At 42.2% G+C, this 16,589-nt stretch overlaps 2 protein-coding genes across 2 annotated transcripts; one reads left to right on the top strand and one right to left on the bottom strand.

The window, feature by feature from the left end:
• Nucleotides 1-1,457: 1,457 nt before the first annotated feature.
• gmpr2 (guanosine monophosphate reductase 2) lies at nucleotides 1,458-14,772 on the bottom strand. The gene is made up of 10 exons (XM_021577872.2): nucleotides 14,617-14,772; nucleotides 9,853-9,992; nucleotides 9,496-9,615; nucleotides 7,584-7,667; nucleotides 7,260-7,433; nucleotides 6,942-7,023; nucleotides 6,710-6,816; nucleotides 4,288-4,330; nucleotides 3,949-4,108; nucleotides 1,458-3,689 (listed from the first exon to the last, which is right to left on the bottom strand). Exons 2-10 carry the CDS (start codon nucleotides 9,937-9,939, stop codon nucleotides 3,500-3,502), a joined length of 1,047 nt encoding a protein of 348 aa, XP_021433547.1. The 5' UTR covers nucleotides 9,940-9,992; nucleotides 14,617-14,772; the 3' UTR covers nucleotides 1,458-3,499.
• Nucleotides 14,773-14,983: 211 nt separating this feature from the next.
• Nucleotides 14,984-16,589, top strand: LOC110500482 (NEDD8). Its single transcript, XM_021577871.2, has 4 exons — nucleotides 14,984-15,209; nucleotides 15,439-15,486; nucleotides 15,652-15,734; nucleotides 16,024-16,589. The coding sequence occupies exons 1-4, from the start codon at nucleotides 15,192-15,194 to the stop codon at nucleotides 16,142-16,144; spliced, it is 270 nt and encodes an 89-aa protein (XP_021433546.1). The 5' UTR covers nucleotides 14,984-15,191; the 3' UTR covers nucleotides 16,145-16,589.

Genomic DNA, 16,589 nt, shown 5'->3' with positions numbered 1-16,589 from the left:
ATAGTATGCCAATATATCAAACAGTACAGTTTATTTATGTACTGTATTTTGTATACTATATTATGTGGATATTTCTGTCATGTTAAGATGTACTCTTAAAATGAACAATAAACAATGTACTAACAATAAACAATGCTCTCTGAGTCAAGATCACTTTCTGAATCAAAATACAACATAACTTTAAAAAAACATAAGCCTACGCAACATAAACCAATTAAACAGTTGTGTAGCAATGAGGTTTGTGCAGTAGGCTATAGGCCCAATACATTCACTGCATATTGGCAATGCTTGCATTGCCCTGCTAATGTTGTTCTTCTCAGACCATCTTGAAATCATATTTAAACATGTTAGGTGTATGATCACACTGGTAATAGATCATTTGTTGTATTATTTGTGAGGCACAGCTGAGTGAGCATAATAATGACATTTTTTTTTTATACTGGACCGATGGCCTGCATCTGATGGTCAGTCTGAGGGGAGAGAAGGAGCAGTGGTGAGGCTGCCTCTCACCGCTCACCGTCCCTCCGCTCTACCTTCCCTCCACTGGGGAAAGGGGACAGTTTTCCAACTGATGTCAAAACCTATTTCTGCCTCATGCACAAATTCATGTTGTTACCCCTATGACCAGAGAAAGTGAAACAGTCCTTCACATTAGAAAAGACAAGCCGCTAGTAATAACAAACGCAAGCTTATCGGGAACACTTCGCCATCTATACTCCTTCATTGCAGCTGCAGTGATGGTTGCAGCGTGAGTGGAAGTAGGGAGAACATGCATTTTATGGCTTAACATGTTGACAGTGCTGAATAACAACTTAAACGTGAACTTACTCATAAAAACATCTGCTCTTTGCTGTATTCCTTGAGTCTCTCTGTAGTTGGGGTTTTAAACTCGCACAGTATACATTTTTGCTGTGCATTCCAGGCTTATTTTTAGTCTCTGGCTTGAGGAAACTGTGCAGATAGGTGATCTGAGCTAAAGTGTTGTAGTCCTATAGGTGCACTTGATTTGCTCTCTGGGCCTGCATTGTAGGCGGGGTTGTATATTCAGACACATTAAATGATTCAAAATGGGAATACTTTGCCATCCTTTTTCTGGGACTGCTGAATAAAGTGCACCTACCACTAACTGTATGAAATAAATACAATTAAATAATTGTTAATTTCTAGATTCGAGACAATGTCTTAAGTAGTTGAACATGTTATTACTCCAACCTCGTCAAAGTAACAAACTGGGACGTTTTAATTTTCGTAAAAAAATACTTTATATCAAATGAGTGCCTTTGATTTGACAGCTTGCACATCTTGCGCTGTTCGATGCGAGACGACCGTTAGACCCGATGGCGTGTTTCTGCGCTTTATCGTTGTTTTATTTTACCTAAATGCTTGGTGATCTAGGAATGCCTTGGAGCTGGACCGGTCGATGGTGACCATTGCTCTAAAACAAACGGCGAAACAACTCATATGGAATGCTCTTTATTGGTCAGAACCAGAGGCGCAACTTTCACGGGGGCGGACATGTCATTCTGAAATTGCATTTTCAGTTTTATTATTGGAATATGATACAAAACCAGGCAATGGTGTGCTTTATGACCATGCGGACGACCCCGAGCGGTCGGGTAGGCTGTTTGGAGTGTTTATCCGACTGGTCAGAACTGACAAGACTGAAACAACAACAAATGTGGCTTAAAAACGGCATGACATTTTTGACAAATACCAAAATATATGAAAAGGAATTATCCTGGAAAACACTATGAAGTAAAGTAAATATACAGACATAATGAAAACTAGTCAGTTGCACACCTTAAAATAATAATGCATAGACAACATTCTAGCAAAGTAACTGAATATCCAGTAAAGTAATAATGTGAATACTGATTGCATGGAGATTCTATCTAGTCTAATTGACAAAAGTGAGAAATTAACAGTAAATCGAGGTAACAATCAAAGCTGTCCTGCCTTCCTTACCATCAAAACATACTGTAGCGCATTCAGGAGGGAGCCCTGACAAGGACTCGAACCATGTCCAGTGACTGTCAAGCCAACACCTTAACCATTAAGCTAAGAAGTCCGAACCTCTTGACGAGGTCGCTAGGTGTTAAGGTCGCTACAATACTTTGAATTAGGGTTGCAAAATCCCGGTTCCTTTCCCAAAATTCCCAAGTTCTCCAGAAATCCTGGTTGGGGGGTTTGCTGGATTTCCTGCTTTTTCTGCCATATTCTGGGAATCTTCCAAGTTCCACTCAGGACTTCTGGAAAACCTGGGAATTTGGGGAAAGTTACAGGAATTTTGCAACCCTACATTTTGTATTCCACAACAGTTTCCTGTCAACATGCGGTGTGTAATTTGACTGACCGGGTTGCTGCTGTAGCTGTACAGCACACGAAACCCCTGTTAGTATTTTCATTCAGTATCTATTTCCTCCTCGCCTTAATATTTGGTCCTCATGAGAATAGCAGAAAAACTAACTTGCTATGGGGAAAACGACTGGAATACTACATCATTGCAAATCTTTAAGTGCAATATATATTTAAGTTATTTTGAAAAGGATAAAATAATCTAAAATATTTTAAAATCAGCAGTATTGGTCATTATTATGAACATCTGAATCTCTTCACTGTATGTAGCCCGTCCACTTGACACTTGAATTTGTTGACTATCTAAAATAATAAAAGCAGATGTTTAGGGTTAGGGTTAGGGTTAACACTTGCAATCTCAATATAGTACATACTTCATACAGTGAAATACTGTATATTCATTTATGGCATATGGTTTTCAAAACAGCATGGTGATGAGATGTCTTGAAAAACAGGGATGTGCATAGAAGTGTTAGGAAAATGGGGGATTGATAGGTAAAGAGAGAGAGAGAGAGCGCAAGATCATGTGAAATGATAGGACATGGTAGATAATATTGGACATAGAGAGAAGCCTGTACTCACCGCCCCCAGAGCGGAATGGGAATGATTGAGCAAGATGACAAAAGAAAAACCTGGAAATACGTCCTGAAGTGCCCTCAGTTCACTTATTACCAAGAAATGTACATTTATGGCAGTTTAGAATAAGTCAAGTATGTTTAAAGTTGAATTATGAACTGGGTGGATTCGAGCCCTGAATGCTGATTGGTATGACAAAATGTTTATTTTTACTGCTCTAATTATGTTGGTAATCAGTTTATAATAGCAATAAGGCACCTTGAGGGTTTGTGGTATATGGCCAATATACCACGGCTAAGGGATGTATACAGGCACTACGCGTTGCGTCGTGTGTAAGAACAGCCCTTGGCCATGGTATATTGGCCATATACCACACCCCCTAATGCCTTTTGCTTAAATATGACTCTTAGATAAGGGATTGTTTGATAGTATTATCTAAAAAGGTTTTGGTTTTGGCAACCAAACATTTATCCTAGGTTTAAGTTTCTCAAATGACTGATTCTTACTATCAACGGTATGGTGTGTGTATATGTGTGTATGTGTGTGTGTGAACCAGCCTGGGCCTCGCCTAGTTATCATTCCCAAAGACGGTGTTGAGCTGCTGGGTGACCCTGATGAAGGTGGTCCTGCGGCTGAGCTCCTTGAGCTTCCCTGCGCCCACGTAGGTACAGGTGGAGCGGACCCCACCCAGGACATCCCGTATGGTCACGTCCACGGGACCCTTGTAGACTACCTCTACCGTCTTCCCTTCAGATGCCCTGGGGGAAGAAGAAGGAACGGTTTCGCTATCTCTTATTCTTCCCCAGATTAGATTCCTGTCAAGGGGGTGTACTTGTACATCAAGCTGCCTCATGCTACAGAAACAGGAGATAGGTTCCTGGCATGCCCCTGTGGGCCGTTCTGACTCAGACAAGGCTTACTTGTCCAATACTGACTTACTACTTCTTCTTTCCCTAAAGTGTGCTACACAGTTAAAAACGGCTAATTTCCTGCTTTGCTGCCAGTAGCATCTCTGACCTGTACTCGGCCACACCCCCGGCGTGTCTCTTCATGGCCGTGTCGGAGCTCATGCCGTAGAACAGCTTGTACTTCTTCCCGTTCTTCTCGATGACCTCGCCCCCGCTCTCTGAGTGGCCGGCCAGCATCCCGCCCAGCATCACAAAGTCCGCCCCGGCACCTGTGAGTCACACACAACCACAGCACACAGCCAATCAAAATGCAGAGCAAATCCAGCCGGGGTCAGACACATAGTAAGTACTCTGTTGTAGAGTCTCTGTACATGGTTGAAGGCTGATTAAAGTAAGTACTGTGTGCTCTGTGAGCTGAAAAATCGAATTTGACCGTTACAAAACTCACCAAAAGCCTTGGAAACGTCACCAGGGCAAGTGCACCCACCATCCTTTATGAGAGAAAAAGAAAATAGGGAATAATAAGATTGTGCACATTTTCAGACAAAGTCTCTGCCTACGGAACAATCTTTGTATGTACAGGGACACGCCTTGTTTATAAATAAGAATATCATGTTTTAAACACTTGCACATTAATGTGGATGCTACAGTGATTACGGATAGTCCTGAATGAATTGTGAATAATGACGAGTCATAGCGTCCACATTCATTGTAGATGTGATAGAAACATATTCTATTCTTATTTACAATAAAAGTGACTCCAAAATGACACAATACATTATTTACCATTCATTTGTAATGGGCACAAATATAATCGAAAACACAAACAAAACAAACAGCAGATGCATCCAACAAGTTTGTAGAGTCACAATCTCGATGTATTCTGCTTGGAATATGAGACAAAATACAAAACGTTTGACTACACTATAAGTGAAACTGTCCCAATACTTTAGGTCCCCTAAAATGGAGGGACTATGTTCAAAAAAATTGTGTAATTTCTACACGGATCACCAGATATGGATGGAAATACCCTCAAATTAAAGCAGACAGTCTGCACTTTAACCCCATAGTCATTGTATAATTTTAGAATCCAAAGTGCTGGAGTACAAATCAACACAAAAAGACATGTCACTGTCCCAATACTTTGAATGTACAGTTCATTCAGAAAGTATTCAGACCCCTTGACCTTTTCCACATTTTGTTACGTTACAGCCTTATTCTAAAATGGATTTGTTAAAAATCCTCATCAATCTACACACAATAGCCCATAAGCAAAAACAGGTCTTTAGATTTTTTTTAAAAAATGTATATGTTCCAAAAACAAATTGAAATATCACCTTTATATAAGTATTCAGACCCTTTACTCAGTACTTTGTTAAAGCACCTTTGGCAGCGATTACAGCCTCGAGTCTTCTTGGGTATGACGTTACAAACTTGGCACACCTGTATTTGGGAAGTTTATCCCATTCTTCTCTGCAGATCCTCTCAAGCTCTGTCAGGTTGGATGGGGAGCGTCGCTGCACAGCTATTTTCAGGTCTCTCCAGAGATGTTCGATCGGGTTCAAGTCCGGGCTCTGGCTGGGCCACTCAAGGACATTTAGAGACTTGTCCCGAAGCCACTCTTGCGTTGACAACAACCCTAAGCACACATCCAAGACCTGTTAGAAGGTGAACCTTTGCCCCAGTCTGAGGTCCTGAGTGCTCTGGAGCAGGTTTTCATCAAGGATCTCTCTGTTCTTTGCTCTGTTCATCTTTCCCTCGATCCTGACTAGTATCTCAGTAACTGCCCCTGAAAAACATCCCCACAATATGATTCTGCCACCACCATGCTTCACCATAGGGATGGTGCCAGATTTCCTCAAAACGTGACGCTTGGCATTCAGGTCAAAGAGTTCAATCTTGGTTTCATCAGAACAGAGAATCTTGTTTCTCATAGTCAGAGTCCTTTAGGTGCCTTTTGGCAAACTCCAAGTGGGCTGTCATGTGCCTTTTACTGAGAAGTGGCTTTTGTCTGGCCACTCTACCATAAAAGCCTGATTGGTGGAGTGCTGCAGAGACGGTTGTCCTTCTGGAAGGTTCTCCCATTTCCACAGAGGAACTCTAGACCTCTGTCAAAGTGACCATCTGGTTCTTGGTCACCTCCCTGACCAATGTCCTTCTCCCCAGATTGCTCAGTTTGGCCGGGCGGCCAGCTCTAGGAAGAGTCTTGGTGGTTCCAAACTTCTTCCATTTAAGAATGATGGAAGCCACTGTGTTCTTGGGGATCTTCAATGATGCAGACATTTTTTGGTAACCTTCCCCAGATCTGTGCCTCGACACAAACCTGTCTCGGACCTCTACGGACAACTCCTTTGACCTCATGACTTGGTTTTTGCTCTGACATGCACTGTCAACTGTGGGACCTTCTATAGACAGGTGTGTGCCTTTCCAAATCATGTCTAATCAACTTAATTTACCCCACGTGAACTCCAATGAAGTTGTAGAAACATCTCAAATATGATCAAAGTAAACAGGACGCACCTAAACTGAATTTCGAGTCTCATAGCAAAGGGTTCTGAATAATTATATGAATAAGGTATTTCTGTTTTTGATCTTTTATAAATTAGCAAAAATGTCTAAAAACCTGTTTTCACTTCGTCATTATGGGGTATTGTGTGTAGATTGATGAGATTATACTTTAAAAAATATATATTTTAGAATAAGGCTGTAATGTAACAAAACGTGGAAAAAGTGAAGGGGTCTGAATACTTTCCAAATGCACTGTATGTGTGTATAATGATGTTCAGGGTGTATAAACGTTTTATAAAGACTGTTGAGCCAAAAGGATGTGAGTGTATAACTATAGGTGTATAATAATAATGGAGGCTTACAGAGATTATGTGTCCGCCCAGGCCGTGGGCAGCATCTGCACACTCTATCACAGCGCTCAGCTGGGGATAACCCACCCCTGTTTTCTTACGGGTGGTGCACACAGAGCCTACAGACAGACATACATACAGACAGAAAGTTGAGTGTTTATCAGTATGATCACACTAAGGCTTCAATCCAATATGACGATCCAGAAAAAACAGCAATGTGATAGTCCCCAGTTTATGACATCACCTGGTCCGATGCCCACTTTGATGATGTCAGCGCCAGCGAGGATCAGCTCCTCCACCATCTCCCCGGTAACCACATTCCCCGCCTGTGGCAAAGACAACACAATCACTTTAAATGGTGCACTACTATATAGTGCACTACTTTTGACTAGTCCTATATGGATTCAATTGACACCCTGAGTGCACTTCTTCGACAAGAGCCCTCGGGAATAGTGTGATTTGAGACGTATCAACTATCATCCACGTCATCACTGTAAAAACACTCCAAAAGGCCTAACTAGAGTTCGCCCAATGGAAAAGACAGCGTAGAGGAGTCACTGACCATGATGGTGTGTGTCGGGTACTTCTGACGCACGTCTTTAACAAAGTGGACAAAGTGCTCAGAGTAGCCATTGGCCACATCCACACAGATGTACTGGAGCTGAGGCACAGCGGCTGTGATCTCACCCAGCCTGTCAAAGTCCCCTTCGCCTGTCCCTGTGCTGACTGCCATACTCTAAGAGAGAGGGAGCGAGAGAGTCAGAGAGCGAGAGAAAGAGATAGAGAGACCAAATTAACACATCATTTCAAAAACAAGAGGAGTCTTGTCATACAGTTATTACAAGGAGTCATACATTGGATTGCAACTGATATTGTTTCAACGTACCGGTACACATTCTGGATTCTTTGTTGCAAACTCCTTCCAGTCATCTACTGAATAGTGCTTGTGAATGGCAGTGAAGAGTGTGAACTGTGGGGGAGAAAGAGAGACAAGAACACTTACTTTACAAACACCTTTAAAGTTATAAAACCTATGTGTACAGAGACTTCAGAAAGTATTCAGACCCCTTGACTTTTTCCACATTTTGTTACGTTACAGCGTTATTCAAAAAATGGATGAAAAAAAAAACTCTGATCTACACACAATATCACATAATGACAAGGTGAAAACAGGTTTTTAGAAATGTTTGCAAATGTATATAAAATAAGGAACAGAAATACTTTATTTACATAAGCATTCAGAGCTATAAAACTCTAAATTGAACTCTGCATCCTGTTTCCATTGATCATACTTGAGATGTTTCTACAACTTGACTGGTGTCCACCTGTGGTAAGTTCAATTGATTGGACATAATTTGGAAAGGCACACACCTGTCTATAGAAGGTCCCACAATTGACAGTGCAAAAACCAAGCCATGTGGTCGAGGGAATTGTCCGTAGAACTCTGAGACAGGATTGTGTCGAGGCACAGATCTGGGGAAGGGTACCAAAACATTTACGCAGCATTGAAGATCCCCAAGAACACAGTGGCCTCCATCATTCTTAAATGGAAGAAGTTTGGAACCACCAAGACTCTTCCTAGAGCTGGCCGCCCGGCCAAACTGAGCAATCGAGGGAGAAGGGCCTTGGTCAGGGAGGTGACCAAGAACACAATGGTCACTCTGACAGAGCTCTAGAGTTCCTCTGTGGAAATGGGAGAACCTTCCAGAAGGACAACCATCTCTGCAGCACTCCACCAATCAGGCCTTTATGGTAGAGTTGCCAGGCAGAAGTCACTCCTCAGTAAAAGGCACATACATGACAGCCCGCTTGGAGTTTGCCAAAAGGCACCTAAAGACTTTCAGACTATGAGAAACAAGATTATCTGGTCTGATGAAACCAAGATTGAACTCTTTGGCCTGAATGCCAAGCGTCACGTCTGGAGGAAACCTGGCAACATCCCTATGGTGAAGCATGGTAGTGGCAGCATCATGCTGCAGTGATGTTCTTCAGTGGCAGGGACTGGGAGACTAGTCAGGATCGAGGAAAATATGAACTGAGCAAGTACAGAGAGATCCTTGATAAAAACCTGCTCCAGAGTGCTCAAGACATCAGACTGGGGTGACGGTTCACCTTCCAACATTACAACGACCCTAAGCACACAGCCAAGACAATGCAGGAGTGGCTTTGGGGCAAGTCTCTGAAAGTCCTTGAGTGGCCCAGCCAGAGTCCGGACTTGAACCCGATTGAACATCTCTGGAGAGACCTGAAAATAGCTGTGCAGTGACGCTCCCTATCCAACTTGACAGAGATTGAGAGGATCTGCAGAGAAGAATGGGAGAAACTCCCCAAATACAGGTGTGCCAAGCTTGTGGCATCATACCCAAGAATACTCAATGGTGTAATCGCTGCCAAAGGTGCTTCAACAAAGTACTGAGTAAAGGGCCTGAACACTTATGTAAATGTGATATTTCAGTTGTTTATTTTTAATAAATTAGTAAATATTTCTAAAAACATGTTTTTGCTTTGTTATTATGGGGTATTGTGTGTGGATTGATGAGGGGGAAAAAACAATTTAATACATTTTACAACAAGACTGTAACGTAACAAAATGTGGAAAAAAGGTGTCTGAATACTTTCCGAAGGCACTGTACTGTATTTGTATTTTGCTTTCTATGGGAGCCAGGAGGGGATATTTGTGGGAGTAGAGGTTGTTTAGTATTAGAAGGTTGGACTGAGGGAGGAGGTTGATGATTGCTTTTTGCTATCTATACCCAATGATGTATATACACACACTATGTATTTCTCTATCTCTATACCTTGGACAAAGCCAGAGCCATCTCGAAGGTGCCGACAGTGTCCATGTTGGCTGCAACAATGGGGATTCCTCTGTAGCTTCCCTTGGAGTTCCTGAAGGTGTAACTTCTCATCAGGTCCACCTGGAGAAGGACAGACAGAAAGGCAGACAGGCAGAAAAGCAGGCAGACAGGCAGAAAAGCAGGCAGGCAAAAAGACAAAGACAGACATACGTACGGAGGGACAGACAGACGTGTTATAATTAGAGAAAAAGCCTTCATTTTTATTGAAGAGCGATACGCTGTATTTGTACAAATGGGTATTTGAATACAACAGAACAATACATAAACAGTACAACATAGGACAAATGAGTTATGCACCTCACTACGGGACTTGAGTGTGCTTCGTTTCGGACGGAGAAGTACATCCTTGAAGTCCAACTTGATGTCGTTCTCAATGCGAGGCATTTCTACTGCTGGTTATCTGTAGTATGGACACGTTGTATCTTTTTCTGCTCTGTCTGCAATGAGGTCGACAAAACGAACAACAGAATAGAACAGGCTGTCACACCAACACAAGGTTGTGTTGGTTACTTTCTAAATGTAATCCGTTACAGTTACTAGTTACCTGTCCTAAATTTGAATCAGTAACGTATTTTCTGGATTACCCAAATCCGTAATTACTTTCAGTTACTTTTGGATTACTTTCCCCTTAAAAGGTATTAGCAGAAGACAAAAATAATCCATCAAACACATCTGGCGTGTCATCATAGCGGTCTCTGACTTGTGGTCAGATATCCTAAGTGAATAAAACAATAATCCAAGAAGTAATCATCTAGTTTTTCAAAAGTATCTGTAATCTGATTACAATATTTTGTAATGTAATGTAATGTAACTGAGTAAATGTTTTTAAAAAATTGGGTAGTCAGATTACATCTCAGCTACCATTATGAGAACCATGTGTTTCTTAGAGCTTGGTGAGTGTACTGTAAGGTCGTCCTATGGTTATTTTGCATACAACCTTCTCACAACTTCCTGGGAATGGTGCAGGATAGTTGCTTGGCTTTGGAACATTCTCAGCACATTTAACGAACTTGACAAGAAACATTATTTTCTTGGTATTTCATTAGGCTGCTTTAACAGAACGTTTCCTAAAAGTTCAAACACGTTCTAGGAACGTTCTCCAACTGGTTTGACATTGGGTATGTTCTCAAATAGGCTAGTTTAGAGAATGTTAAGAAAAAAATATATGGTGGGAATTTCCGCACTTCAGCATAATATTTCCTACAGGTTTCCTCATGGTTGTAGTTAAAGTAATCAGCGGTGTCAAACTCATTCCATGGAGAGCCATGTGTCTGCAGGTTTTTGTTTTTTCCTTTCAATTAAGACCTAAACTACCAGGTGAGGAGAGTTCCCTACTAGTTAGTGACCTTAATTCATCAATCAAGTACAAGGCTGAAGCGAAAACCGAAAAGCGAAAAACATGGAATTCAGTAACAGTTAAGAAAAACAAAAACCTAAAAAAAACTATAATTTTTGTTTTCAGAGCGTTAATAAAACCTCCCAGGAAAAATTTCAAGGAACCATAGTAAAACGTTTTCAGAACCTCGCTGCAACCTAAAAATAAACGTTCCCAGAACAGGCTACATTTTCACTTCTGTTCTCAGTGCATTTAAATAAATTAGTAAATCAGTTTTACCAGTCAGGAAACGTATGGACTTGCTCCCAGAAACAATGTCAAACCAAAAACATACGTTCCCACAACTTACATGTAATCACTTACCACTCCACAACCCTCCCATACACACGCACTCACTCAAACTTAACGCACAAATGCACGCACAATATTTGTATTAATTCATACACTTGTATGATGATACAAATTCCAATCAAACATAAGGAAAAACGAGGGAGAATGTGATAAACAATGTGTGCCTTACAAATAGGTCACAGAAAACAGAAGAGTAAGCACATTTTTGCATAAAATCCCATTGAGGGTCTGTTCATTTTAGTGACAGTGGGGCAAGAAAAACAATACATCCTTTAAAATGTTTAAAGTCATTTTATAATCCTCACTATCAAATGAACAGAATATCCATAATGGGCCAATTGAGATATCGCTTGTGACTAATGAATTTCAGTTAATTACTATAGAAAGTTTCAAATTACTATAGAAAGTTTCAAAGTGGCACCGTCATAGGATGCCACCTTTCAAACAAGTCAGTTCGTCAAATTTCTGCCCTGCTAAAGCTGCCCCGGTCAACTGTAAGTGCTGTTTTTGTGAAGTGGAAACGTCTAGGAGCAACAACGGCTCGGCCGCAAAGTGGTAGGCCACATAAGCTCACAGAACGGGACTGCCGAGTGCTGAAGCGCGTAGAGCGTAAAAATCACCTGTCCTCGGTTGCAACACTCACTACTGTGTTCCAAACTGCCTCTGGAAGCAACGTCAGCACAGTAACTGTTAGATGGGAGCTTCATGAAATGGGTTTCCATGGCCGAGCAGCTAGACACAAGCCTAAGGTCACCATGCACAGTGCCAAGCGTCGGCTGGGGTGGTGTAAAGCGTGCCACTATTGGACTCTGAAGCAGTGGAAACGCGTTCTCTGGAGTGATGAATCACGCTCCACTATCTGGCAGTCCGATGGACGAATCTGGGGTTTGACGGATGCCAGGAGAACGCCACCTACACCTACAGTGCTAACTGTAAAGTTTGGTGGAGGAGGAATAATGGTCTGGGGTTGTTTTTCATTGTTCGAGCTAGGCCCCTTAGTTCCAGTGAAGGGAAATCTTCAAATCAAATCAAACCACACTGCCAGTTCTCTGACCTCCTCCCTATAGGCTGTCTCATCGTTGTCGGAGATCAGGCCTACCACCATTGTGTCGTCAGCAAACTTAATGATGGTGTTGGAGTCGTGTTTGGCCACGCAGTCGTGGGTGAACAGGGAATACAGGAGGGGACTAAGTACACACCCCTGTGGGGCCCCAGTGTTAAGGATTAGCGTGGCAGACGTGTTGTTGCCTACTCTTACCACCAGAGGGAGTCCTGTCAGGAAGTCCAGGATCCAGTTGCAGAGGGAGGTGTTGAGTCCCAGAGTCCTTAGCTTAGTGATGAGCTTCGTGGGCACTTTGGTGTTGAACATTGAGTTGTAGTCAATGAACAGCATTCTCACATTGGTGTTCCTTTTGTCCAATTGAGAAAGGGCAGAGTGGAGTGCGATTGAGATTGCGTCATCTGTGGATCTGTTGGGGCGGTATGCGAATTGAAGTGGGTCTAGGGTGTCTGGGAGGATGCTGTTGATGTGAGCCATGACCAGCCTTTCAAAACACTTCATGGCTACCGACGTGAGTGCCACGGGGCAGTAATCATTTAGGCAGGTTACCGTCACTTCCTTGGGCACAGGGACTACGGTGGTCTGCTTGAAACATGTAGGTATTTCAGACTCGGTCAGGGAGAGGTTGAAAATATCAGTGAAGACACTTGCCAGTTGGTCCACGCATGTTTTGAGTACACGTCCTGGTAATCCGTCTGGCCCAGCGGCTTTGTGAATGTTGACCTGTTTAAAGGTTTTGTTCACATCGGCAACTGAGAGCGTTATCACACAGTCATCCAGAACAGCTGGTGCTTTTTTTCTTCTTTCCTGATTGCACGTGACATGCTGGTAAAAATAAAAAGTTGTTAAAACTGATTTGTGTTTGCCAGCAGTAAAGTCCCCGGCTAGGAGTGCCGCTTCTGGGTGAGCATTTTCTTCTTTGCTTATGGCCTTATAGAGTTGGTTGAGAGCGGTCTAAGTGCCAGCTTCGCTTTGTGGTGGGAAATAGACGGCTACGAATAATACAGATGAGAACTCTCTTAGTAGATAGTGTGGTCGACAGCTTATCATAAGGTACTCTATCTCAGGCGAGCAATACCTCAAGACTTCTTTAACATTAGACATCATGCACCAGCTGTTATTGACAAAAAGACACACACCCCCCACTCCTCGTCTTACCAGAGGTACCGTCTCTGTTCTGCCGGTGCATGGAAAATCCCACCAGCTCTAAATTGGCAGTTTCTTCATTCAGCCACGTTTTGGTGAAACATAAGATGTTACAGTTTTTAATGTCCCTTTGGCAGGATAATCTTAATAGTAGGTCATGAATTTTATTTTCCAACTATTGCACGTTAGCAAGGAGAATGGAAGGCATTGGGAGTTTGCTCGCTCGCCTCCAGATTCTCAGAAGGATCTCCAATCTGCGTCCTCTTTTCCGGTGTCTTTTCCTCACCCAAGAGGCTTGGATCTGGGCCTGTTCTAGTGAAAGCAGGATATCCTTCTCGTCAGACTCGTTAAAGGAAAACGTTTCTTCCAGTCCGCGGTGAGTAATGGCTTTTCTGATCTGCAGAAGTTATTTTCGGTCATAAGAGACGGTAGCAGCAATATTATGTACACAATAAGTTACGAAATAAGTTACACAAAACGTTGTTTTTTTTAAATTGCACAATTGGTTGGGAGAATGTAAAACGTCAGCCATGTTCTTCGGCGCCATCTAACGCTACAGCTTACAATGACATTCTAGATGATTCTGTGCTTCCAACTTTGTGGCAACAGTTTGGGGAAGGCCCTTTCCTGTTTCCGCATGGCAATGCCCCCGTGCACAAAGCGAGGTCATACAGAAATGGTTTGTTGAGATCGGTGTGGAAGAACTTGACTGGCCTCCACAGAGCCCTGACCTCAACCCCATGAAACACCTTTGGGATGAATTGGAATGCCAACTGCAAGCCAGGCCTAATCGCCCAACCTCACTAATGCTCTTGTGGCTGAATGGAAGCATGTCCCTGCAGCAGTGTTCCAACATCTGGTGGAAAGACTTCCCAGAAGAGTGGAGGCTGTTATAGCAGCAAAGGGGGGACCATCTCCATATTAATGCCCATGATTTTGGAATGAGATTTTCGACGAGCAGGTGTCGACATGTAACGTAGCTACTCGAAAAAAATCTAGTCAATACAGGCTATCCTGCTGTCATTTCGATGGTCCTGTCAAAATTCAAGGTTAGCTAATATTGAATCAAAACCGCCAAATTAAGTTAAATTCCCTATATCTGTACGGTTAGATGTAATTATATAAGTAACCATATTCTTCTCTACGAAATGAGGCATAAACTTCTTACCGTTATGAAATGTGTGAGAAAGATATCTTATTTCACCAGCACTGTTTCCGCTACAAATGCGAGGCATTTAAGAGGACGGGTCTTTACTGTAAAGCCATTATTGTAGTTCTAATATTCGGCTATCTGTGATATTTTTGGTGCAGTGGAGGTTGAGAAAAGACTACAAATAAAGACTAATTTACGTAATTCCCATGACTCATTTCCGTACGTTTTTAAAAAGGTCTACGAAAATGTATTTTTTTTAACAGTAGTTATGGGGCTACCTCTAGGGATTTTTCGAACAGTAACTAAACTATTTAAATAAACATATTTAATCTAATACAACTTTTTGACGGAGAAAACGTAACACCGTAGTTTACTAAGCACATCGCGGAACTCTTTCGTTGTGAGCACGGAGAATAGTGGGACCTATTTCTGAGAAACACAGGAACTTCAATTGAATTATTTGCGACAAAGAAAGATTGGTGTAGAAATGTCTCATGTTGTAGCTAAGCAGGATACCACATTTATCTGATATTACACAGATACCAATTCAGTTATAATATAATTGTGTTTAGAAAACAAAATAAGTCAAAATGTTGATTAAAGTCAAGGTAAGAGAACGTCAGACACATACAGTATATGCAGCCACAAAAGCAATTTGGCTAGTTTAGGTTTTAATTCTGCTGCTCAGTGTACACAGTCAGTAAGTAGCTAGCTAGCTACATGGGTCCATAAAATAAGAATCGAATAACTTGGATCATAAGTAACTAACTGACGTGTGCTGGTAATGAAGGCATCCTCTTAACATGACTAACTATTTGATCAATGTCTGTCTCTCAGACACTCACTGGGAAAGAAATTGAGATTGACATAGAGCCCACAGACAAGGTATGTGCTAGAATTTTTTCCACTATTCCCATTGTTCCTTATCTGTGTGTGTGTGTGTGTGTGTGTGTGTGTGTGTGTGTGTGCGCGCATGCCACAGCCCTCAGTGAAACAATACAGTGATATTATGTATTCAGTGTGTGTATTCTCTGGCTCGTCTCTTGTCAGGTGGAGAGGATTAAAGAGCGAGTGGAGGAGAAAGAGGGGATTCCGCCTCAGCAGCAGAGGTTGATCTACAGTGGGAAACAAATGTAAGGCACAGAGGCAACATCGTGGAATTAATCATGTGTAAAAGAAACCTTAGCTTATATATTCTCTGTGTTCAAGTGATTGCGCCGCATTAGTCTTGGAAGTTCCAGACCTAGGGCAACAGCACTGGACCATTGTTAATGTAGGAGGCAACCCGTCTTCCTAGGAAGAGTACACATCCACAGACATTCTCTCTAGTCAGTGGTCAGATAACAACACACACAAAAATAACAGTTTGTGCATGAGAATGAAATTGTCCCTCTCTTCCTAATATCAGTTTATTTTCCTCAGGAATGATGAGAAGACAGCTGCAGACTACAAGATCCAGGGAGGCTCCGTACTACATCTGGTCCTTGCGCTAAGAGGAGGGGAGGTCCTCCACTGTCCCACGAGCCTCCTGCTTGCCTTGTAACCACCACACCCGCCTTGGCCCCAGTAGATGTTGCCCTTAGGCACAGATCTAGGATCAGCTTAAACCTCCTCAAATCCAAACCATAACCATTATGGGCTATAAATGCTGAACTGACCATAGATCAGTGATTATGGGCAACTTCAGCCCTCTCCCCTTGGGACAGGCCACCCTAGACCTTCTTGGAGACATATTACCCTGTTACAATCACTCGTGTCATTAATATTAAAATATGAGAGCCCTGCTTCATATCTGTAAAGAGAAGGTTTTGTCCTTTGGGCTTATCACCGTGTCAGCACTCGCTCCTGTCCCTCCCTCTTTTGAGTGCATCAAACTGATGATGCCGATGTTACGTTTACAGTGCATGAAAGTGAGAAATTAATATTATTTTAAGTAGATTAATGTAATGGTTTAGTTTGTCAATAAAAAAAACATCAGTTATCAGTGT

Source organism: Oncorhynchus mykiss, chromosome 21, assembly GCF_013265735.2.
Source record: "Oncorhynchus mykiss isolate Arlee chromosome 21, USDA_OmykA_1.1, whole genome shotgun sequence".
NCBI classification, from domain to species: domain Eukaryota; kingdom Metazoa; phylum Chordata; class Actinopteri; order Salmoniformes; family Salmonidae; genus Oncorhynchus; species Oncorhynchus mykiss.
The sequence above is the reverse complement of the archived record's forward strand: the minus strand, read 5'-3'. Positions and strand labels throughout refer to the sequence as shown.

Coding starts and splice junctions, on each gene's coding strand:
- gmpr2 (XM_021577872.2), bottom strand. CDS start 9,939: ATGCCTCGCATTGAGAACGACATCAAGTTGGACTTCAAGGATGTACTT. Junction 9,616..9,852: donor CACTCAAGTCCCGTAGTGAG/GTGCATAACTCA, acceptor GTCCTTCTCCAG/GTGGACCTGATGAGAAGTTA. Junction 4,331..6,709: donor TGGGCGGACACATAATCTCT/GTAAGCCTCCAT, acceptor TCTCTCATAAAG/GATGGTGGGTGCACTTGCCC.
- LOC110500482 (XM_021577871.2), top strand. Junction 15,487..15,651: donor ACATAGAGCCCACAGACAAG/GTATGTGCTAGA, acceptor GTCTCTTGTCAG/GTGGAGAGGATTAAAGAGCG. Junction 15,735..16,023: donor ATCTACAGTGGGAAACAAAT/GTAAGGCACAGA, acceptor TATTTTCCTCAG/GAATGATGAGAAGACAGCTG.